Source organism: Erinaceus europaeus, chromosome 2, assembly GCF_950295315.1.
Source record: "Erinaceus europaeus chromosome 2, mEriEur2.1, whole genome shotgun sequence".
NCBI lineage: Eukaryota > Metazoa > Chordata > Mammalia > Eulipotyphla > Erinaceidae > Erinaceus > Erinaceus europaeus.
In genome coordinates this window covers 109678956-109704192 of record NC_080163.1, presented here as the reverse complement: position 1 = coordinate 109704192, position 25237 = coordinate 109678956, and the positions used below count along the sequence as shown (strand labels likewise).

Genomic DNA, 25237 nt, shown 5'->3' with positions numbered 1-25237 from the left:
CTGCTGTAACCTTCAGCTTACGGACAACGGAGAATTTATGAATTGGTGATCTGATGACTTTCTGACTTATTCCATTAAACTTTGCAACTAGACAGTTACTTTTTTTTTTTTAATTTATAAAAAGGAAACATTGACTAAACCATAGGATAAGAGGGGTATAACTTCACACAATTCCCACCACTTAGACAGTTAGTTTTTACCCACCCCCCCTTTTTTTTCGGAGTGGAATCAGGACCTTTAACGTAGCACTGCTTTAGGTCACTTCTCATGAAGAGAGGAAGAGACACCACAGCTTCCTCTGTTGCCATATCACCTCCCATGCAGTGCCAGGGCTTAAGCCTAGGTTGTGTGCATAACAAGGCACTAATAGTGCTCAGTAATCGGCGAGGCATCTCTCTAACTTTCACTGTTCACCTTTTACCAAGCTATAGGACTACTGATGTATTTTTTTTCCAGTGGTTTTAAGATTTTAAGTTTTTTTTTTTTTTAATATTTTTATATTAGAGGATTACATGTCAACAGGGGTTTGAATCCATACTATTCCACCACCATTCAGTTCTGAATCTTTACTCTCCCCACTGCAATCCACCACAGTTCCCCTAAAGTTTTAGACATGGGCCATCTGTTGGCCAACTATCTGTCCACATTTATACATAGTTTCCCCTTCTTTTTCTGATTCAATCCTCTCTTCCCCTCTAAGCCACTCATGACATCATAACTACCTCTATATGTCCCTCTCCTTTTCCTTCTCTCTGGGTGCTGATGGAGCTGGAGTGTAGAGTCCTCTTATCTTCATCCTATCACTTCTCCCCCACTGGGAGTATGGATCAAGGTTGTTTTTGGGGAACAGAAAGTAGGAGTTCTGGCTTCTGTAGCTGCTTCTCTGCTGAGCATGGGCATTGACAGGTCGATCCATACCCACATCCTGTTTCTATCTTTCCCTAGTGGACCAGAGCTTTGGAGATGTGAGGGTCCAGGACACATTGATGAGGTCTTCTGCCCAGAGAAGTTGGGGTGGAGTCATGGTTAGCATCTGTAGCTTGGTGTCTGCAAGGTGGCATGACCTAAGTTGAGACAAGATGGTTAATGAACAGGAACCAGAAAGTAGGATCTGAGCCGATGAGATTAGTGATTTTACAGTAAAAGAAAGCTAGGAGAACCATTGTAGGCATGTTCCTGGGGGTGTACCACTATAGTAGTTTGGTAGCTAGCCTGAGGTTGGATGAGAATATTGTCTGAGAGAATGGTGTCAGAGGAGAGAAAAGGGCTAGAATGTTAGGTTAGGGAAGGGAGTAACACCCATTCTTATAAAAAAAAAATTTTAATGGCTAAAATTAACTATTTACCTCCATCCACCTGCTCCAGGGCCCATATGTAAATGCCAGAGCCTGTGTAACCTCTAAGTCTCTATTGGTCTGAGCTTGTAGCTCATGGTCACATGTGAGGAACATTGCAGGCTGCACTCATTTCAGGACCAGTCTTTTTCAAGTAACAGGGTAGGATACCCCCAGACTCCCTTCAGAGACTGGGGCTATCCCTACTGTCATTACTTTATGGTAAAGCCAAGGTAGGACTATTGATGTATTTAGGGTTTTGGGGCTGAGGAACAGCACAGTGGTTATGCAAAATGACTTTCATGTCTGGGGCTCCAGCCTCAAATCTTAAGCCAGAGCTGAACAGTGCTCTAGTCTTTATCTTTGTATGTCTTTCATTAAAATAAATAAAATATTAAAAGATAAAAAAAGAAGTGTAAGATTCTAGAGTCTTATAAGGATTTTCTTTTTTTTTTTTTTTAAAGAAGTGTAAGATTCTAGAGTCTTATAAGGATTTTCTTTTTTTTTTTAAATAGGAACTAATAACCATGGTGGCAATAAAACTATGAAACCACTGCTCCTGGTGGCCGCTTTTTCTTTTCTTTTTCTTTTTTTAATTGAATAGGACAGAGAGAAATTGAGAAGGAAGGAGAGGAGGTAGGCAGAGAGAGAGAGAAAAAAAAAAAAACAGACACCTGCAGACCTGCTTCACCACAAGTGAAGAGTCCCTGCTCCAAGTGGGAAGCTGGGGCTCAAATGCCAGTCCTTGTTCATGGTAGTATATGCACTTAACCAAGTGTGTTGCCACCCAACCCCTCCTATTAGAAGTATTTGCAGCTTAGGGGCGGGTAGTTAAGCTCACATAGTACTGAGCTCGAGGACCGGAGTAAAATCAAGCCCCTACTCCCCACCTGCAGATGGGAGAGTCAGTTCACAAGCAGTGAAGCAGGTCTGCAGGTGTTCTCTCTCCCTCTCTTATTTCCCCCCTCCCCTCTCAATTTCTCTTTGTTCTATCCAATTAAAAAAAAAAATGGAAAAAATGGCTGCCAGGAGTGGTAGATTTGTAGTGCTGATATCAAGCACCAGTGATAATCCTGGAGGGAAAAAAATAATAATTTTCAACTTGTATTGTGTCATAACTCATGGTTTGGTCAATAAGGTCTGGCTTATGGAGCTGCTGAGGATGGTGCCTGAGCCTTTTGGTGCCTCAGACAGGGACCAAAAGTTTTTGTTTTGTATGTTTTTTTTTTCATAACCATTATTTTGTCTCTCTAGCCCTCAAGGATATATATATTTTTTAATTACTAAACATGGAAAACTCCCTCATCTGCTAGTCTGTCCTTTGCCATTTCATATGATCTTGATAAAGAAGTAAAGGGTAAATGAAGGGTTAAAATCAGGGGAGCGGAGCAGTGAAGATAGTTGACCAGGTAGATTGGCTGCACAGTAAGCCTTGGGTTTAACCCCTGTGCTGCGGAGGACACTGTGGATGGTAAAATGGAACTTTGGTGTCTGTCCCTCTTTATCCTTTATCTGTCTCTCCCTCTTTCTTTTTCCCCTCTTTCTAAGTGTATAGAATTTTTTCAAAAAAATAGCCGGCTCATTCAACATTATCTCCCATGCTTGAGGCCTTTTACTTACTCCCTGGTAGCCACATTAAAAATTTCTTTTTCAACTAATTTTTTTACTGCTGATTTAATATTGATTTACAAAATTATGAGCTAGCAGGGGTATAATTGCACACCGTCTTCACCACCAGAGTTCTGAGTCTCCATTCCCTCCACTGGAAGCTGCAGTAGTTCTCCCAAGGTCACAGATAGGAGTTGACTATTATTTCTAAAACTATATTTTTATGTATTTGCCCATTTTTTCTTTTTATTAGTAATTTAGTAATGATTAACAAGATTGTAAGATAATGGGTACAGTTCCACACAGTTCCCAATATCAGAGTTGTGTGTCCCATCCCCTCTATTGGAAGCTTCCCTATTTTTTTTTTTTTAGATTTTATTTATTTATTTATTAATGAGAAAGATAGGAGGAGAGGGAAAGAACCAGACATCACTCTGGCACATGTGCTGCTAGGGATCGAACTCAGGACCTCATGCTTAAGAGTCAAAAGCTTTATCACTGCGCCACCACCTGGACCACAGCTTCCCTATTCTTTATCCTTCTCTGGGAGTATGGACTAAAATTCCTTACGGTGTGCAGAATGTGGAAGGTCTGGCTTCTGTAATTGCTTGTCCACTGGACATGGGAGTTGGCAGGTCAGTCCATTATCTACAGCCTGTTTCTACCTTTTCCTAGTGGGGTAGGAGGACTCTGGAGAGGTGAGGTTCCAGGACACATTGGTGAGGTCGTCTGTTCAGGAAGGTCACGGTGGCATCATGGTAGCATCAACATACTTGGTGGCTGAAAGGCGGTATGATATAAAGCAAAGTGTTCAATAAACAGGCGCCCAAAGGTGAGAATAGTCGTCCATTTTTTTCTGTGATGCTGCCTTCTCTTCCTTTTAAGTCATACCTACACCTATTGCTGCTTCTGAATGTTTTTCCTTTTTCCCTCTTCTCTGTCTCAGTCTTGATGGAATTGGAGTTCAGAACTCTCTGGTCATCTTCCCCTAACATTTCTCCCCCTCTCAGGATGCAGAAGGTGGCTTCTGTAATTGCTTCTTCACTGGACATGGGCTTGGCAGATTGTTCCATACCCCCAGCCTGTTTCTATCTTTCCCCAGTGGGGTAGGGCTCTGGAAAGGTGAGGTTCCAGGACACATTGGTGAGGTTGGCTGCCCAGGGAAGTCAAGATAGAGTCTTAGTAGCATCTGCAACTTGGTGGTTGTGCCTTAGTGAGTTTCTGAAGAAATCTTGGTTGTATGTCAGGTGATTTATTTTTATTTGTTTATTTTTTCCTAGTTCATCAGGAGTATGATCTGAAATGGCTCCTACCCCATAGCCACATCTCTGGAAGTCCATTAGAAAAAAATTTATGGGCCACCAAAGTAGCTCACCTGGATTACATGCTTGCTTTGTCATGTACACAACCATAGTTTGAGTATAGCCCTCATTGCATTAGGGAAAGCTCTCTCTCTTTGTGTCTCTGTCTGAATAAAAAAATAGTCAGCCCAGCAAAATGACGCTCCTGTGGCAATAAAAATAATAGTAATGGTAATACTGTCGAGGTAGAATGTGAATGAGAGGGTGATCAACTGACATCTGTCACTCCACTGATTACTAGTGTTGATTCAACTGATCTGACTGGCTAGGTAGGTGTCCCCTTCTGCCCTTAATGCTCCATGTGAGTCCCCCCTGAAGCTGCAAGCTCAGTTGAAGAGGACAACTTCTCTCAAACAGAGACAGACCAGTCCATCTTTGGTCGAGAGTATAGAAGTAGCTGTGCTCCCCTGCTAGAGCCCCCAAACAAGCTCTCAAGGTAAAATGTGAGAGTTATCACTTCCTCTAAGACACTGTCACTAACTCTGTGACTCTATCACTATATTATTTTTTTTTACTTTGTCCAGCACTAGTAGTGAAAAGTTGCCTCCTCAGCATTTACCCTTGAAGGATTTCTGCTCCCATGGCCCCCAGTAATCTGTACCAGCAACGCCTTATGCCATCAGTTTATTTTATGCTCTTTCTGCGGCTACATATTCCCTAAGTACTGCTCCGTTACTCTGGTGCCTTACTTGTATCCTCAAGTGTTGATCTCAGTGCTCTATTCTAGTAAAGTCTAGTGCTGCTGGGGACCTGCTGCCCTCTTGCCATCCTGTCCTGCTGCTTTGTTATTGTTCTTATGACATGAGCTTCTCTGCTCTGGGATATCCCGCAGCTTGATGTCAGTAGCAGGAAGCTTCCTAAAACAAGAGGCTAGGACTGTGACCAGCAGGGCAGCATCACTCTGTAGTACCCAAACCATGTTCCTGCATTCGGGCAACATTGTCACAGTTGCTTGCTGTTGGTCCCTGTGCCCTGAACAGATTGGTGTCACTGTTCCCCTTTTCTTCACAGACCGAGCTCATAGATCTGTCTACGGTGGATGTGATCCTCATCTCTAACTACCACTGCATGATGGCACTTCCCTACATCACAGAGCACACTGGTTTCACAGGCACGGTGTACGCTACAGAGCCCACTGTCCAGATTGGCAGGTGAGGACGCTTGTTTTCTTCCACTAGAGAGTGGCCAGAGAATGTCCTCCTTTGCCAGAGATAATGCAGTTGAGTACTATGCTGAGAGTGACAGGTATTTCTCCCTGAGCAGCTGACCCAGAGAACAGGCCAGGCCAGACAGACTTGAGAGTAAAACAGTCGCTTACCAGGGTTGTCTAGGGAGGGACAAGACAGGTTGTTTTCATAGTCTTTCTCTCCACCTCCCACCACCACCACCACCACCACCACCACCACCACCACCACCACCACCACCACCACCCCACAAATTCACAGAGACACCTCCTGTGCAAATGACACTAATGAGGGAGAGAAGGATGAGACAGATGCCACAAAGATACAAGGCAGGATAAAGAAGGCAGAGTAGATTTAAGAAGAAACAAACAAAAAAAAATTACTGCTTTGCTTTCAAACCTCCATCCCACCTCACCCCCCCCCTTCCTGGTTTAGTGCAGATTAGAGAAGGTTTGTAGGAAATGAGAAAGTCATGAGATGATAAATTATCTGGACCTTTGACACAGGGAAACCAACCAGATCAAGGAGTGAAAACTCAGAGCACTCCTCTGACTCCAAGATGCTCCCCCTCTGACCCCATCCTGCCTTGCCATTACAGACTGTTGCTAGAAGGAACCATTCCAACATTTACTTGGGGGTGGGGTGTAAGGGAAGGAGAACATGTGAAGGGAACTACCGCAGAAAAAAGAAATGTGTGAATGTTAACTAACAAGTCTGACATAAGGCAAAACTAGCAGGGTCCAAAATATGGCACCTAAGAGTTGATATAGACTCTCAGTTTTAGGCTCTACCACAAGCCCAACAGGGTGTAATTGCCAGGAATGACATGTCCTTGTTTCTGTGTCAGATCACATCACCTGCAGTATGTAAAGAAAAACCTAAGGGATCTGAGGAAGAACCATCAGAGGGGAGTAAACACTCAGGGTGCTGGCCACTGTTAATATGAACATAAGCTGGAAAAATCTGACACTAGCCTGAAAACATGAAAGCAGAGGAGAGACAGACAGACGGTCTTCAAGAAAGCTGCTGCCTAGAAAGCTGAAGAGCCTGTGTCCCAGATTTAGAATCCCAGAATTAGTATCGAGTATTGTCCCTTCACATGAAAGGAGGGTAGGAGGTAGGCAGGCTGATTCCCCTTGGTTACAGAGTTGGAGGGAGGTGTTTTTCAAGTTCCTTTCTGACTGTTCCTCTGTCATTGCTTCCATATAGACTTCTTATGGAAGAGCTGGTGAATTTCATTGAAAGAGTCCCCAAAGCTCAGTCTGCCTCCTTGTGGAAGAACAAAGATATTCAGCGGTGAGCAAAGCCCCTCCCTTCTCTTTGACAGCAGAAGCTTTGCAAAACAGTCCCACTTGTTTTCTTTACTTTTACTTACTTACACATTTATGAAAGAGAGAGAAAGAGAGAGCACCAGAGCATCACTCTAGCATATGCGATGTTGGGAGTCAAACTCAAGACCTCACTCTTGCAAGTTCAGTGCTTTATTTGCTATACCACTCCCCAGGAAGTCCCACTGTTTTATTGATGTTTAAACATTTATATTATTTGGACTGAAAAGCCTCTTTTACCTGTTTTATGAATGTGTTATGTTTGATTCGACCAACATTTTCTGAGAGGCACCCAGGCAACGTGTAAAGTATTGTGCTGTCCTGGAGGTTTGGTTGTTGGCTGGTTTTATTAGTGGCTTTATAGTGGTTTACAAGACCATAGAATTAAAGGGGTAAAGCTCCACATTACACCCACCACCAAGGTTGTGTGTTCCTACAAAGTCTCAGAGACAGTTTGCAGTTTTGCCCATTTTTTTTTATAAGTTCTTATGTTTCGGTTATCTATATTCCATATAAATATATATGAAGTTCTTTTTTTTAATGAATAAAAGGATTATCTGTCTTTGAGTTGCTCTGGTTTTGATTGGAAGTCAGGTAGATAAACTGGCAAATTGCCATCATGTATGGCCTGCTTTATAAGAGACCCTTAGTTATGGTGCTGTGAGCACTCAGGATGAAGAAGTTTGCTGAAAAAACCTGAGGGCATTCCTTTGGAAATAGCAATTAAAATGAGTCTAGGAGAAATAAAAAATGAGGGTTTTTTAAAAAATTTTTTGTTTGTTTTTAGAAAAGTAGGGAAAATGGGTGCCAGTCCAGTATCATAGGATCTATATAGTGTCTTCAAAGAAAAGCAAGAAGTTCAGTGGGAGTGAGGCAGGGGCGCAGAGGTGAGAGTCTTCCTTCCCTGCAGGTCAGTGACTTGCTAGCCATCTGGCTATTGAAATTTTGGATGTCCCAGGTTTTGTGAATAGCCTTTTTTCTAAAAATATGTATCTGGAGGGACATCCTTTCAGATATAAGATCCTAAGTTGGATCCCTGGTAGCATATGTACCAGAGTGATACTCTAGCTCTTTTTGCTCATAAATAAATAACTCTTTATTTAAAACCTTTTAAATTTATCTTTATTTATTTACTTATTGAAGAAACAGGTAGAAATCGAGAGGGAAGGGAGTGAAAGAGAGGGAGAGAGACAGAGACACCTGCAGCCCTGCTTCACCACTTCTGAAGCTTTCCCCCTGCAGGTGGGGACCAGGGGATTGAACCTGGGTCCTTGCACATTGTAACATATGCGTTCAAATAAATAACTCTTAAAAAAAAGTCTCTGGGTGCTGGATTATAGCTCACCTGATATTACGTATGCCTTACCATGTATGCAGCCCAGCTTCAAACCCAGGTGGCACATGGGGACACCACAGCACTGCAGTGTGCCCAGAGTGCCTCTGTCTCCTTCTGTATCAATATGAAAAAAAAGAATGGAAAGACGGGACCAAAGTGGCAAATTCTCACATGTGCAAGGCCCCCGTACCACTATATATGTAAACAGGAGTGTGTACCTGAAAAAATACACATTTATTAGTGGTGCAGGGTGGGGAGGTGGGGGACCGGAGCATCACTCTTGACACATATGATGCCAGGGCTCAAATTCAGAACCTCATGCTTAACAATCTGCTTTATCCACTGTGCCACCTCCTGGGCCCCTGTACTTTCTTTTTATATTGTGACGTTCACAATTTGCGCACTTAAGTCTCCTCGAGGCATTACTTTACATACATGTTCTTTTATTTAAATATGTAGCACTTGCTTTGTGTGAACTACTGAACTCAGTGTTTTCTTTAGTTCATTTACTCAGGAAATGGTCACTGAGAAAGCAAGTCACTTACTTGAGGTCACCCAAAACAGCCGTTCAGATCCAGGCAGTCCACTGGTTGGGTGACTCTTTACCCTATTTCTGGGTCACCTCTTGGGCACACTCCTCCCCCCCCTCCACTCCTCCTCTCGCTCCTCTTCCTCCTCCTCACAGGTTCTTATGAGTACATCTCACAGGAAAGGAGAAGAAAGTATTTGGAACTGTGCACTTTTTCTCTTGTATGTTTGGATCTTTCTCTCTCTCTCTCTCCCTTTTTTTTTTTTTTCCTCTTATGTCTGTCTCTTTGATCAAAAAGATAGTGTCTTTATGGCTTCATGTCCTGGACACACATATGTTAAGTCTTCTGTATGTACATGAATGACTTCCTTGAACTGACCAACCTCCACCACCACCACTCTTACATAGTACATCCACCCTTGGGTCCTTATTCTTGTGTGTGTGTGTGTGTGTGTGTGTGTGTGTGTGTGTGTGTGTTTCTGCCTTCAGGGTTATGCTGGAGCTCGGTGCCTACACTACGAATCCACTGCTCCTGGAGGCTATTTTTTCCCCTTTTGTGGCCCTTGTTTATCGTTGTTGTTATTATTGTTGTTATTGCTGTTGTTGTTGGATAGGACAGAGAGAAATCAAAGAGATGGGAAAGAAAAAGACACCTGCAGACCTGCTTGACTGCTTGTGAAGCAACCCCCTGCAGGTGGGGAGCCGGGGGAGGGGGGGCTCAAACTGGGGTCTTTAAGCTGATCCTTGTGCTTTCTGCCATGTGCACTTAACCACTGCGCTACCGCCCAGCCCCAAAGTCCTTATTCTTAATGTCCTTTGCTGTACCTCCTTCCCAGTTCTTGTCCCCTCCATGTGTCTGCTGATATAGACCCATATGTCTATATCTCTCTCCTTGGAGACCTCAGGACTTTTGTTTTCTCTCCCCATAGAACATAACCATCTTGACTTCCCTTACTTCCTCCTTTTTAAGTTTACACCCTTTATAATATCCTGCCACAAATAGTTTTGGCATAGCAGAAGTAATGTTCAGAGGTCACTGCTTCCTGATTCCCAAATCCTGGGCCAAGTCTTAGGTAGTTCCAGTTCTTTATTTGGCCTTTTATTTTCCCCCTATGACCTTGGGCAGAGTTCTTGGCAGTCTTCCTTTGCCTCCCATTCTTAGTAAAATATAAAATAGCTGGAACATAGACGTTTCAGTGTCTGTTAGTATCTAGAGGGTGAATGGGACGTGAAGGAACAGAGAGCTAGGGAAAGGCCTGAAAGTTATTTCATAAGATGCTCAGGAAAGCCTCCCTTTTAAAAACAGATGCTAATTTCAGTAGAATCTTGACTTTGTTTTGTCGCCACCTGGTGGGGAAAATCAGAAGCTGTTGAAAGCTTTCTTAAAGGGTCAAGAATAACTTGTACTATTGGAGAAGACCCTATTTCATTACTTGACACATCAAGACTAACATTTTTTTATCCTGGTCAATTTTTTGTGTGTGTGAGGTGAATCCGCAGTTGTTAGAGAAAGATTTACCGAGGTATTAGACAAACCAAGAAGCCATTCCTTCATTCCTGGATAAATTCCGTGTAAACATGAAGGGTAGTAGAAGAATCTTGTAGTTGCCATCAGTCAGCCAAAAACAAGTCTTTTGAAATATTTACCTGGACTTCCACCTTGGACAACAATACTGAAACTGCTTCATTTGGACAACCATTATCTTGATGAATTTACTTCATTCTCAGATCATAAACCAGTAGATTATCTAGTGTCCTGAAATCCTATGGCATGTTATATTGGGAGACACTGGATTTTTTTTTTTCTTTTTTGCCAGAGCGCTGCTCGCTCAGCTTTGGCTTATGGTGGTGCAGGGGATTGAACCTGGGACTCAGTCTCTTTGCATAACCATTATGCTATCTACCCCTACCCTTTATATATATATATATATTGACATTTTTCTTTGCTTTCTTTTTTTTTAATTCCTCTCATAAAAGTTTACTAACTGTACAGTTTAGAAAATTATACAAGCTTTTGTATTAAGAAAGGAAAGCTCAGTCAAGATATAGATACTCTAAAAATATTTCAAAGGCTACAAAGAATCTGGAAAAATACAGAATGTATTTCTTTTTTTAAATTTTTTAAATATTTCCTTTTGTTGCCCTTGTTTTATTGTTGTAGTTATTATTGTTTTTGTTGATGTCGTTGTTGTTAGGACAGAGAGAAATGGAAACAGGAGGGGAAGACAGGGGGGAGAGAAAGATAGACACCTGCAGACCTGCTTCACCGCCTGTGAAGCGACTCCCCTGCAGGAGGGGAGCCGGGGGCTTGAACCGGGATGCTTATGCAGGTCCTTATACTTTACTCCACGTGCGCTTAACCCGCTGTGCTACTGCCCGACTCCCCAGAATGTATTTCTTAAACTCAGATAAGGATACAGGAAAACATCATTGATGTCAACAATTTTACATATACAAACCTAACTTGGTTTATTTTAAAATTTCTATATATAAAAAAATCATGCTAGCATAACTGTTATATCAGGATTCAGAAATGTGAAGACCTTGAATATACAGATGATTAGACATTAGGCTTAATTTTACTTTCTTTGGAGTAAATTCTGGTATGATGAAAATTTTCAGGGTTCATGGGTTACATTTAAAAAACTGATTACCATGAAGCAGTGGTTAATACTGAAAAATCGGAGTTAAGTCCTAACTTGAGTAAAAAGTTTTCATACTTCCGCTTTTGCAGACTGTTTACTATAAAACCACAAAGACTTCTTTAAGGATTCAACAAATAGCTTAGTAAACTTCAGTGAACTAAAGCTATTCAGTATAGCTATACCTTCTCATTTGGTGTATGAATCCAGAAATTTTCACTATGAAGTACTTGTTTCAGATATCTACTTTACCACCAATTTTTCTGAGTTTCTTGAAATATCTTTTATAACACACAATTTCACTCTCCATGCAAATTGAGGATTGTTATTATTAAGGAAACTCTTATGAATCCTGATTTTTTTTTTTTTTAAACTGGAGCACTATACAGCTCTGGCTTATGGTGGTGCCGAGGATTGAACCTGGACTTTGGAGCCTCAGGCACACAAGTCTTTTTGCATAACCATTATGCTGTCTACCTCTACCCTATTGACATTTTTCTCAGATGATAGGAACTGTGTCATCTTTATCTGTATTTTTATTTATTTTTTTATTCCAGTGCTCTCCTTGTCCAGTTTCAATTAAATAGAAAACATCAACTCAGACATCTGCTGGATAAGGAGAGTAAGTAGGAGAGGGCCACACTGGCAACCATCTCTCCTATAGGGTGGCACCTAACAGGACTCAGCTCTAGCAGCTTGCAGCCATATGGCAATTTGAGCCCACCACTGCCAAAGCTTCCTTTTTTTCCTCCTCTCTCTCTTAAAGAAAAGTTCAAAATATGGATGTCTTTAATGTGAGTTTTTGAAAATCTCTTTAAAACGTTGGCTCATGCATTAATATAAAATCTTGTTTGAGCCACGCAAATTATCTGTGGGTTGGATTTGCAATTGGTCTCCCCAGTTTTGTACTTGATGGAGGCAGTCTTTTGGGTGAGTGCCATGGCATTATTATATGGTAGTAGCTTGAGTTACTAATAAGACCATCAACTTAAAAACAAAAGATAATAAATTAGAATCTTATCATATTTATAGGCCAAAGGAATCTGACAAATTCACTTAAGTCACTGGAAATTAGACTGCCCTAGCATTTGATTTCGGAAAAAAAGAAAAGAGAGATAGAAAGAAAGAAAGAAAGAAAGAAAGAAAGAAAGAAAGAAAGAAAGAAAGAAAGAAGAAGGAAAAGCATAATTATTCCTGTTTTCTAACAGCAGTCAGACTCCCTGACTCAGTTGACAGTACTCCTAGAGATTTATTTGGATGTTAGTTATCCTTCTTCCTCATTTTGACAGTGTGGTTCACTCCTACTGAAAAGGAAACTTTGAAGATTAGTAAAAGGAGACCCTCTTGAAATATTGACCTTTTTTTGACACCAAGATTATTACTGGGGCTTGGTGCCTGCACAGCAAATTCACTGCTCCTGGTGGCATTTTTCCCCCTTTCTTTATTTTTTATAAAACTGGTAATTTTGTATAAAATTAGAGATCTACAATTATAAATTAAGGAGAAATCATTCTAAGATAATAGAGTCAGTCTTCTCTCAAACATTAAGGGATTCTATACATCGTTATATTCCTAAACTATGTAATACATTACCGACTAAAATGTTTTGACAGTAGTGCTCAGAGCTTAAAATATGAGTTCATACCTTATAGAAGACATACAAGAAAAATAACATTGTAGTTGAAGTATCCCTGCCCTGATGCTAGTTGGATACTTATAGAGGAATTGCTCAGCTTGTACTATATAATAGAAAGAAAATTAAAGCTATGAGTTAGGAATTCCAAGAGATTGGTGTGTAAATTTCAGATCTGGCAGCCAAGGAGTTTATGCAGTGGCTAGAATACTGGACTTCAAAGCATGAAATTTAGTCCCTGACAGCACATGTACCAGAGTGATGCTCTGGTTCTTTATTCCTCTCATGTGAGTAAATTTTTTTCAGATCAGCTTCTTAGTAGCCACAGCAATTTCTTTCTTCTAGTGTTTGTTGTCCTTGTTTTTTAAACAGGGTGCTACTGACAACGTCAAGGGCCTGTTGGGAAGAACTACAGGAATATAGTATAAGTCAAGTTTTTATATTGGAATATGATGGGTACTCATTAGCCTCCTGAGTCCTTTCCCCTGTAATGGTAACTTGGCTCACAGTAAGCAGCTCACCACTGCCTTCCAGTGTGGCTTATCTTCAGACACTGTCCTTTCTGATGAGAGCAAGAGGGCAGAGCAGAAGGAAAACCACTTTCTAATCCCACTGCTCTCTCCAGCTGGTATTAGCCATTCAGACTCTGCAGCTCAGCCTCCTTTTCTACAAAACACAAGAATCAAATTACATTACCTCTGAGATCACTTAAATCGTAGTTTTTCAAGCTGTCCAGGGGAGAGGCTCTTAAGCCAGTCCTTCCAGCAGCAGGACTCTCATGCAGCCACCACAGCCTGCTCTTCAACTTTGCAATTGCCGAAACTTAATCATTCCATTTCACTCAAAAGTGATTAGCCACTGAGGGGCTGATTCGGTCTAACCAAGCTCCCACAGTATTGACTAACAAACAGAACTCAGATACTTAATTACTTTCTATTGAGACATCTGCCTGGCTCCAGAACTTGAGCAGCTCATCTATCTAGGACACTCTCTTCTGGTCAGCAGGTCCACTTAAATGATCAGATTAAAAGTAAGAGGTTTTCTCATGAGCATAGAATTAAAGCAGAGCTAGTTAAAGCTAAGCTACTGTCAGGAATTGTTTCTATCCCACTGTGATAGCCCAGGTACTTGCCTTTTTTATAGAGGAATTAACCCAAAACAGAAATTAAGGATTATGATAAGGTTTCAGACTAATACTGAGAAATTCTTGATCTGTGGGGTTAGTATGTAACTCAGATACATTATCTGCTTTGCATGTAAGAGAGGTTGGTGTTATCCCCAGCACGAGTACACACCCACACACACATATCAAAGTTAAGAGAAGTGTCTGATTTTGAGACTCTGTATTTCCGGTAAATTCCATACAGGTCACTCATTCATATATCCCCACCCATACATGTGTGAGCACGCTTTGTAGTAAGGAGACAGAATAAGTCCTGCTGCTTCTCATATTCTTTATATTCCACTCTTGTATTCCTTTTGTTTGGTTATTCATCAAATACTTAGGGAAAAATCCAAGCAGTGTTTTATTTATGAGCTTTTAAGTGGTCCCTGTGGACTTAAAAGTCTTACTCTTGAGCAGGAACACATGATCCTGGGCTGCTTGTTGTGGATAGAAGTAGAGACAGTAGAGCCCTGGCTTGAAGTCAAAACCTTGAGGGAAAAGTTTATCAAGCACTCAAGTGTGATAAGAACCAAACAAAACAATGAAATCTTTCAGAAAGTACTTAGGAAACATTTAGACTGAGAGAACTTGACTTTGATAAATTATAAAGCCAGAAAAAACAGAACTAGTTCCCACTGGGTTTCTTTATCCGACTTCTCCTAAATCAGCCAATAACCCTAATGGCTTCGAATGGCTCCCTAAATGCCTCTGTCTAATTGTGGTGTCCAGGAAGCATCAGGAAAGTTTTAGAGGAAAGCTAAGTTAGACAGGATGTTTGGCTATAAAAGGAAGTGATGACAGAGTGACTCTCAAAACTGTAAAAAGAAAAATGGTAGCAAAAGAATTTGGTATGTGTAAGTTCTCAATTCAGAGAACTTCAGACTTATTTACTGAGTAATTCTCAAGTATATGGTATTAAACATTTGTGATAAATCTCCCCCACTCACCCCTTCCAAGTTTCAGAGATTGTCAAGCAAAGATTTGGTACCCAAGTGGCAAGACTGGGCTTGGAAGGCTAGGTAGGACTTGAATGAGACTTGTAGAGATAGTTCCAAGATAAGGGAGCAGTGGGAAAAAACATGATGCCATGGCATAATTGAGAAGTGAATGTTATGGTGAAAATCAACCAGTGCACCCCAAGAAGGAGAGAAGACTCCAAAGTTAACATATATGCTGATGAATATTGAAACTGTTTTCTTGAAAAAGTTAACAGTAGATATGACTAATTTCTAGTTTAACTCTTCTGTCTAGTTCATAGAAAATTTACCAAGATTGTTTGTGAAAATATAGTCACCCATTTATATGACAAAAGGAAGATTATACCTGTATTCATAGCAACACAATTTTCTAATAGTTCAGATTTGCAAACAACCAGCAACAGAAAGGTCAACAAAATAGTGCACTTGGATACCGTGTTTGCTTTGTCAGGGGCACAAGCCAGGCCCCTCTGCACTAAAGGAAACTTCCACACTGTGGTATCTTTCTTTCTATCCCTCTATTTTTAATATCATGAAAAGCTTGCCTGGAATGGTGAAACCCAAGTGATGGCAAAAACAAAAGAAAGTTGTAAATTGTATACACAGTGGAATGCCACATAGCTATTAGAAAATAATGTCATCTTTTTTGCTACATCTTAGAGGGATTTTAAAGGAATCATGCTAAGTGAGATCAGCCAGGAGACGGATGATCTCACTCATAGGTGGGACTTAAAGAAAGGGAAAACCCAGGATGAAGCTTAGACTAACTCTTCTGCCACAGAGCCCGTCGGGAAATTGTGAGGCTCCTCACAATTTCCTGCTTCACAAAGCACCCGCATTCTGGGGGGAGACGTCTCCCCCTATCTTTTTATCTAATGGCCATAGTATCAGGAATGCGGAGTGCTTTGTGAGGCAGGGAGTCTGATAAGACGGGGCACACCTTTGGGGTTACTCCTGTCCTTTCTTGCTCAACCTCTTGGTAGAGAGAAAGACTGACAGGATAGACGCACTCCTCAGGTCAAGCCCTGCCAAGCTCAACCACATCCTCACAATTTCCCAACAAGAGCCAAGACTTTAAAGGTTGGAGGAGGGAGGTTGTTAAGGCATAGGGAACCCAGGGCATGATAGCCGAAGAAAACTTAGGTAGTGGTAGGTGTGGTGTGCAGATGCCTATCACAAGGAGATGAGAAATTATGCACAGTTGACAATGATCTTGTAAATCATTATTTTCCTCAGTAGTCACTAAAGAAAAAATGTGGGGTGGGTAGTGGCACATCTGGTGAGTGCACACGTTATCATGTACAAGGACCTGGATCCAAGCCTCTGTACATGCAGAGGGGAAGCTTCACAAATGGTGAAGCAGTGCTAGCTTGTTCAGTCTCCCTCCCTTCCTCTCCCCCTCCTGCACCCCTCCCCCCTCCCTCTTCCTCTTTATCTTCCTTTTCCCTATCTCCCCTTTCCTTCAAAATTTCTGTCTTATCAAATAAATAAAAAAGGAAGAGGGACATTTCCTAAACATTTCCAGATAGAGAAATAGCAGTCACATTATTTGAGATCTAAGAGGTATAGTCGATATAAAGCACCAGAATAAGACACCCAAAGGATTTAGGCATAAAGGTGAGAGGGTAGGGAAATTAATATGCGCTGATCTCATACTGACATTTCAGTTGTTCATTTATTGTACTTGTGATGGAGCTGTATTACCTTCCATTTAGAAATATGGTGAACAACAGAACTTAGGTAAACTGTTCAGTGCTAAACAACTGGCAAGGGTGAAGGTAATGGAAACAAATCCCACTAAATGGAGCAGAAAGCTAAGTTACATTGTATGTGTAACTGTGTACAGGGCTAGGAAGACAGCATAATAACGGTTTTATAAAAAGCTCTCATGACTGAGACTCTGAGGTCCCAGGTTCAATCCCAAGCACCACCATAAAACAGAGATGAGCAGTGCTCTGGTCTTTCCTCTCATGAAATTAATTTTTAAAAAGAATTGTATACAACTGGGGTTTATTGAAATGTCACTTAGAAACTCCGGGAATGCTGAACTTTAGTGAGGGAATTATAACATTCACTATCTCTATACTCGAACATTACCCTCAAATCTGTATAAGCATTGGGTTGTCTGTCCGTGTGGACAGACACAGGACTGTGGTTGTCTCTAGCTCCACCAGGAAGAGTCCCCTTCTTGATCAAGTCTCTCAGGAATGGTCTATCACATGTTTACTGGCAGGATTCAGTTCCTTTTATGGCCCTGCCATATGGACCTCTCCCCAGAGCATCTCACAATATAGCAGCTGGTATCATCTGAGCAAGCAGGCAGGAAAGAGCAAGATAGAAGCCAGTCTTTTCCCAGCCCACTCATGGGAGTGACATCCACCATATTTTTCAGATTCTCTTCCCCGGAAGTATGCTATTAGATCCAACACACTCTGGGGGAAGGATCACAAAAGGTGTCAGAAGCAGCCTGCCAGGGAACCCTAATTGGAGCAAGTAAGGGTCCAAAGCAGATGAGAGTTTTGACCTGGCTAGCCTTCCACTTCTGGCTTGCTTCCAGCTTCTCCCAAATGCTTCACCACCTCAAATGCTGTCTATTATCAAGCTTAATTCTGCTTAGACTCAGTGGTGTACTTCAGATAGGACCCCTTGACCATTGGCTTGCTAGTTCTTACCTTCCCAGGTTAACAAATGAAAAATTTTCTTTCTTCCTTTTTTTTTTTTTTGCCTCTAGGGTTATTTGGGGCTCAGTGCCTGCACTATAAATCTACCAACTCCCATGGCCATTTTTTCTTCCATTCTATTGGATAGGACATAGAGAAATAAAGGAGGGAGAGAAAGATAGATACTGCAGACCTATTTCACTACTCAAGAAGAGTCCCAACTGCAGGGGGAAGCAGGGACTCGAACTCAGGTCCTTATGCAGGTCCTTGTACATAATACTATGTGCACTTAACTGGGTGTGCCACTGCCTGGCCCTGAAATTTTTCCTTTTGAGTGTCTGCTAAACTCAAACTTTTGGTTATCAAGAATCATCACGATGTTTTCTATTATTATTGGTTTAATAATTATTAACAAAATTGTGGGATAATAGGGATACAATTCCATATAGTTCCCACCACCAGAGTTCTGTATCCCGTCAGAAGTTTCCCTGTTCTTTATCCCTCTGGGAGTATGGACCAGAGATCTTTATGGGAAGCAGAAGGTGGGAACTCTGGCTTCTGTAATTGCTTCTCTGCTGGACATGGATGTTGACAGGTAGATCTATACCTCCAGCTTGTTTCTGTCTTTGCCTAGTGGCATAGGGCTTTGGGGAGGTGGGGTTCCAGGACACATCGGTGAGGCCGTCTGCCCAGGGAAGTCAGGTTGACGTCATGGTAGCATCTATATAAGCACAAGGGCTCCTTCAGTTTTTCTGGACTACAGTTTCTCTGTGTCACTTACCCTAAAAAGAGAAAGATACTAAAAGATCCAAGATAAAATACATACATCTGAAAATTTCATAAGACTTTTGTTTAAGGAAATTGCATGTGTCCCTCTAGAAATTGATTCTGGACCATCAAGAAAAAAAGTAGTAGGTATTTCCTATTTTAGGCTTCCCTCTTTCTCTTACAGAAAAACTCTATAATCTAGAGGGCATATTCCCTGAATTACAGATGAGGAAATCGAGTAGCAAAAGGTTAAGAGATAACAGAGGTGGAATAGATGTGTTTGGGGGACAGGGAAAGAGGAAGAATCTGCTTTTTTTACCCTGTCACTGTGCCTTTGAGACAAAGCTCTCCTTCCTTCCTCTTCTTCTAGCGTTTGCCCTTCTTCCATAGCCAGTCAACAGCGTCAGGTTGAGCCTGATGTAAAGTTTCGAGACCTCCTTTGAATCTGGAGAGGTGGCAGTCGTTGACTATGTGGGTCATAGTCTGTCTGGAGCCGCAGGGGCAGTTCGGGTCGTCTCTGGCTCCCCAGCGATGGAACATAGCGGCGCACCGGCCATGGCCTGTTCGATAGCGATTGAGGAGGGCCCAATCATAACGTGCTAGGTCAAAGCCGGGTTGACGCTTGCAGGGGTCTGTGATGAGGTGTTTGTTCTTTATCTCAGCTGACTGCCAACTCTGTTTCCAAGAGACTGGAACAGAGAAGTTCAGTGTAGGCATAGGGGACCAGATTGGGTGACGAGACGTCAAACGTTGGACAGGGTGGGCGAAGATATCCGCGTATATTGGCAGGTCCGGTCGAGCGTAGACGTGGGAAATGAACTTAGATGATGCCGCATCCCAACGAATATCTGGTGGGGCGATGTTGCTAAGAACTGGCAGCCATGGAACCGGGGTGGAATGGATGGTTCCAGAAATTATCCTCATGGAGAAATATAATTTAGAATCGACCAAGTGGACATGGGGGCTACGGAACCATACTGGGGCACAGTATTCTGCAATGGAATAGCATAATGCCAGAGATGATGATCGTAGTGTGGAAGCACTTGCACCCCATGAGGAGCTGGCCAGTCTTGCAATGATGTTATTTCTCGCGCCCACCTTTGCTGCAGTTTTTATGAGATGTTCGTGAAATGACAGAGTGCGATGGAGAGTAATGCCAAGATAGACTGGCTGGGCTTCATGCCGGATTCTGTATCGCCAAGCTGCACATTAAGCACACAAGGCCGAGGCATGGTGTAGATGGAAAACAGATGATACTGTTTTTGCAGTGCTAGGGATTAGTCGCCATTTTTTACAGTAATCAGATATCAGAGACATGTCTTTCATGAGTGTTTCCTCGAGGATGTCGAACTTGGATACCTGAGTTGCACAGCAGATGTCATCGGCGTAGATGAACTTCCTTGAAGTTTCTGGGAGGTCATTGATGTAAATATTAAATAGCGTAGGAGCCGGAACAGAGCCCTGGGGGAAGCCACTTGAGACAAGTCTCCATCTGCTAGACTTGTCACCCAGATTCACCCGGAATCTTCTGTTTTGGAGAATCTGTTCCTCAGATTGTCAAACAGTCACAGGTTGGGGAGAGAAGGTCCTTCCAGAAACCTCATTTGAAGGGAGCAACTCTACAATTTCCCTGTGTCCAATCCAAGGCCTAGTCTGGCTTCCCAAAGCGCTCACAGAGTGTGCACCTGGTGTGGACTGGTATCAGAGCTCCTGAGAAAGTGACAGATGGTCAAGGTTTCTAAGCCAGAGTGTTGCCAACCCTAAATGTGAAGAAGACAATAGAGGAGATTTCAGGATTGAAACAGGCCTAGTGATATTTATAACTCAGTGTATATGAAACAGACTGAGAGGGGACTCAGAGTGGGAAGGACCTTACAAAGTCAAGAGCTTTAGATTGTATTCCAATGTGAGCCATTAAAGTAAATGTGGGGGTGGTTGGGCAGTGGTGCTGTGGGTTAACTGCACATGGCGTGAAGCTCAAGGACTGGTGCAAGGATCCCAGTTCGAGCCCCCGGCTCCCCACCTGCAGAGGAGTCGCTTCGCAGGCGGTGAAGCAGGTCTGCAGGTGTCTGTCTTTCTCTCCCCCTCTCTGTCTTCCCCTCCCTTCTCCATTTCTCTGTCCTATCCAACAACAGCAACATCAATGACAACAACAGTAATAACCACAACCTTAAAACAACAAGGGCAACAAAGGGGGGGGGGGGAAAGGCCTCCAGGAGTAGTGGATTCATGGTGCAGGCACCTAGCCCCAGTAGTAACCCTGGAGGCAAAAAAACAAACAAACAAAAAAAGTAAATGTGTGTGTGTAGAGAGAGATTTGTATTTTTCTTATATTATTTAGGTCCTTTTATATATGTGTATGTGTATGTTGTTTTTTTGTTTTGTTTTGTTTTTGCCTCCAGGGTTATTGCTAGGGCTCAGTGCCTGCACCATGAATCCACTCCTCCTGGAGGCTTCCCCCCCCCCCTTTTGTTGCCCTTGTTGTTATATCATTGTGGTTATTATTGATATCAATGTTGTTGGATAGGACAGAGAGAAATGGAGAGAGGAGAGGAAGACAGAGAGGCAAAGAGAAAGACACCTGCAGACCTGCTTCACTGCCTGTGAAGCAAGCCCCGTGCAGGTGGGGAGCCAGGGGCTCGAACCGGGATCCTTGCACCAGTCCTTGTGCTTTGCGCCATGTGCGCTTAACCTGCTGTGCCACCACCTGGCCCCCTGTTTAGGTTCTTCTATGAGGAAAGCAAGTTCTTCTATGAGGAAAGCAGGCAAGGATGACTTCAAGCTTAGATATCTCTTCTCATATTGTATTTACATAGAAATTTGTTTTACACTTAAACATCTTGTGAGCAGAGAATTTACATAAGGCCAGTTGTATCACATAATTCTTATGGTCTGGACCCTGCTAAGTAAATATTTTAGAGAATAAGACTGATATTTGGTTGTTGAAAAATGAAAAAAAAAAGGTAAAGAGAATCAGAGCAGCCTATTCAGTGTTTACTGTCTAAATGCAGCTCACTGTTCTTTTAACATTATTAGGATCAGGTTCTTTCTTCCTTTCTTTCTTTCTTGCACAACTTTTTGTTTTCCACTGAGTTAGTAATCATCTTTATTCACTGACATAATTTTCTTTGTACCTATTGTTACAATGTGCAAGGACCTAGGTTCAAGCCCCCAGTCCCTGTCTGCAGGGGGAAAACTTCACAAGTGGTGAAGCAACTCCCCTGCAGGTGGGGAGCTGGGGGCTCGAACTGGGAGGTCCTTACGCAGGTCCTTGTGCTTTGCGCCACGTGTGCTTAACCCACTGCACTACTGCCTGACTCCCTGATCTGCCACTTTTTATAAATAGTTTTATTGACATATAGCTACATTCATTATTTACATATTACCTATAGTGTTAAAAGCAAAGTGGAATAGTTGTAACAGATTGTTGACTACAAAGCTTATGCTTTACAAAATGCAAAAATATGTGGGCCTTTACAAAAAAATGTTTGCTGACCACTAATCTAGAAAATCAAGAATGTCCATCCTTGATTAATTTTTTTTCTTAATTTTTGTGTTTCCCCTCCCCCTCATTTTTGTGCTTTTCCTTTATAACTATTATTTATTTAGATTTTTTATTTCCTGGTCTATCACTAAAAAATTTCCTCCTATTTTCCATCTCTTTGATTTTTTTCTGGCCTCCAAGGTTATCACTAGGACTCAGTGCCAGCACTACAAATCCACTGCTCCTGGTGGTCATTTTTTTTTATGGATAGGACAGAGAGAAATTGAGAGGGGAGGGGGATACAGAGAGGGAGAGAGACATCGAGAGACACCTGCAGACTTGCTTCACTGCTTATGAAGCGACCCTCCCTTTCCCCTGCAAGTGGGGAGCCAGGGGCTCAAACTGGGCTCCTTGTCCAGGTACTTGCACTTCATACTATGTGCACTTAACCCAGTGCGCCACAGCCTGGCCCCCTGATTTTGTTATTTTTGTCTAGAAAATTATCACCAACCTTTTTGAAAGTTTTTCTTTTTTTATAAATTTATTTTACTGTTGTTTTTATTAGTGATTTAATACTGACTTACAAAATTATCGGATAATAATGGTATAATTCCACACTGTTCCCACCATCAAAGTTCTCTGTTCTCATCCCCCTCAGCAGAAACTGCAATAGTTCTCCCAGGTCACAGATATGGATTGACTAGATAGATAGACAGACAGACAGATACGGATTGACTAGATAGATATATAGATAGATTGATTGATAGATACTGATATAGATAGGTAGATAGATACTAACCCATTTTTATTTACTTCTATGACCCTATCTTTGCTTCCTTTCTTAGTCACACCTATGCCTACTACTGCTTGCAAGTATCCTTCCTTTTTCCTCTTCTCTCTCAGATTAGTGAAATAGTACCTGATCCTCTGTGTTTTTCAGGTCCACTTCCCTTTCAGTGATGGTATAAAAATAAAGATTCCTGATAACAAACATTTCAGTCTTGGTGGAATTGGTGTTCAGAGCTCTCTGGTCATCTTCCCCTATCATTTCCCCTCTGGGAATATGGACCAAAATTATGGGGGTTGCAGTGGAATGAGTTCTGGCTTCTATAATTGTTACTTCACTGGACATGGGCATTGGCAGGCCGATCCATAACCCCCAGCCTGTTTGTGTCTTTCCATAGTAGTATAGATCTCTGGAGACATGAGCTTCCAGGACACTTTGCCCAGGAAGGTCAAGATGGAATCCTAGTAGCATCTGGAATTTGGTGGCTGAAAGGCAGTAAGATATAAATCAGGACAAAATGTTAAATAAACAGGAACCAAAGAATAGCAATAGAGCAGATGAGAATTAGGGACCTTAGGTTGGAAAGAAACTAAGATGCCTATTTTAAGTATGCTCCTAGGGGCCCATGACTTTAGTAATCTTTCTTGAGCTAGATAGTTAACATGGAGGTGGACAAGAAATATTGTCTGGGAAGATGGTGTCAGAGTTGAGAATAGAATTTGAAAGCCAGATTAGGGCAGTATTCTTACTTAAGCAGTGTATTCTTCCAATATGTAGTTTGAAGATTTTCTATAGTCTAAAAATTAGGAGTTTTAGTGTTTGTTTCATCCTCTTGCCAGAATTTCTGTCAGGGACACCTATTATCTGTATGTTGCATCCTCCTTGCCTTTCTTTAGTTTGCCTTTTTCTTCCCAATTCACTTCATCTCTTTTCAGTATCTAACCTTTTCTTTTCTTTTCTTGCGTCCAGGGTTATCACTGGGGCGCAGTGCCTGTAACCACGGATCCACTGCTCCTGAAGGCCGTCTTTTTCCCCCTTTGTTATTGTTATTGTTGTTGTTGGGCAGAACAGAAAGAAATAGAGAGGAGGGGAAGACAGAAAAGGGGAGAGAAAGAGAAAGATAGACACCTGCAGACCTTCTTCACCACTTGTGAAGCTACCCCCCTGCAGGTGGGGAGCCAGGGGCTCGAACTGGGATCCTTATTGCCAGTCCTTGTGCTTTGCACCACCTGCACTTAACCCACTGCAGTACTACCCGGGCCCCTTTAACCTTTTCTTCATATATATTTTTATGACATTATCTTTTGTGCTTATCCAGTTAAGTCTTCATATCTAAAAGGTTTTTAATTCTCTGAATTCTGACACATCATTTTAGGGCTTTCCCTGTGTGTTAAATAGTTTGTTGTTGTTGCTTTTTTAATTTTCAGATTTCACTGTCATGTTTTCGTTGTTTTTATGTTATTACATATATATTGTGCACCCTGGGCTTCACACCAACATGATGCCACCATTCCCAAATGGACTGCTTTTTTTTTTTTTAATTAATTTATTTTCATTATAGTTGCCCTTGTTTTTTTTCATTGTTGCTGTAGTTATTATTGTTGTTATCGATGTCATCATTGTTAGATAGGACAGAAAGGGGGAGAAAAAGATAGACACCTGCCAACCTGCTTCACTGCCTGTGAAGCGACTCCCCTGCAGGTGGGGAGCCAGGGGCTTGAACCAGGATCCTTCTGCTTGCACTTTGTGCCACGTGTGCTTAACCCACTTCGCTACCGCCTGACTCCCCCCAAATGGACTTCTTAAAAAAAATTAATCAGGCAAAGAGAGACAGGAACAACGTGGCAGTGCTGCTCTAGCATTCATAAAGCTTCCCCCAGAGTACTTGTATGTAGTCTCAGGGTTCTCATTCACAGTAACCCTAGCCCTACCGTACGACCTACTGAGTGAGTGCTTTCCTGGCCCTGCATATATATATATATACACTTTATATATATATATATATATATATATATATATACTTTTTTTTTTCCTTAATTCACATTGTGTTGTACTTGTAGACTGTTGCCTTCTCCTCTCAAGGATGCAGTGGAAGTGTCAACCTGGAGAAGATGTTACAGCATGCAAGAGGTGAACTCTGCCCTCAGTAAGATCCAGCTAGTGGGATATTCACAGAAAATTGTAAGTGTTAACTATAATAAGCAATTCATGGGTGCTTTTGATTTCCATTGTTCTTTGTAAGGACCCACCCTAGTTCCTTTTCTTAAGTCATTCAGTACTAATACAAAGTGAAAAGATGGTGGTCCAGGAGGTGGCGCAGTGGCTAAGGCACTAGACTCTCAAGCATGAGGACCTGAGTTCAATCCCTGGCAGCACATGTACCAGAATGATGTCTGGTTCTCTCTCTCTCCTATCTTTCTCATTAATAAATAAATAGAATC

The 25237-nt window shown here is 41.9% G+C and overlaps 1 protein-coding gene across 3 annotated transcripts in view; it reads left to right on the top strand.

Moving 5' to 3' along the window:
- INTS9 (integrator complex subunit 9) overlaps positions 1–25237 on the top strand; it is a 124218-nt gene that overhangs the window by 62152 nt on the left and 36829 nt on the right. For all 3 annotated transcript variants that reach the window (XM_060184904.1, XM_007517242.3, XM_060184903.1), the window contains exons 5-7: positions 5315–5454; positions 6697–6783; positions 24857–24977. In XM_060184904.1, coding sequence (XP_060040887.1) covers positions 5315–5454; positions 6697–6783; positions 24857–24977 — 348 coding nt within the window. The remainder of the gene's footprint in view (positions 1–5314; positions 5455–6696; positions 6784–24856; positions 24978–25237) is intronic.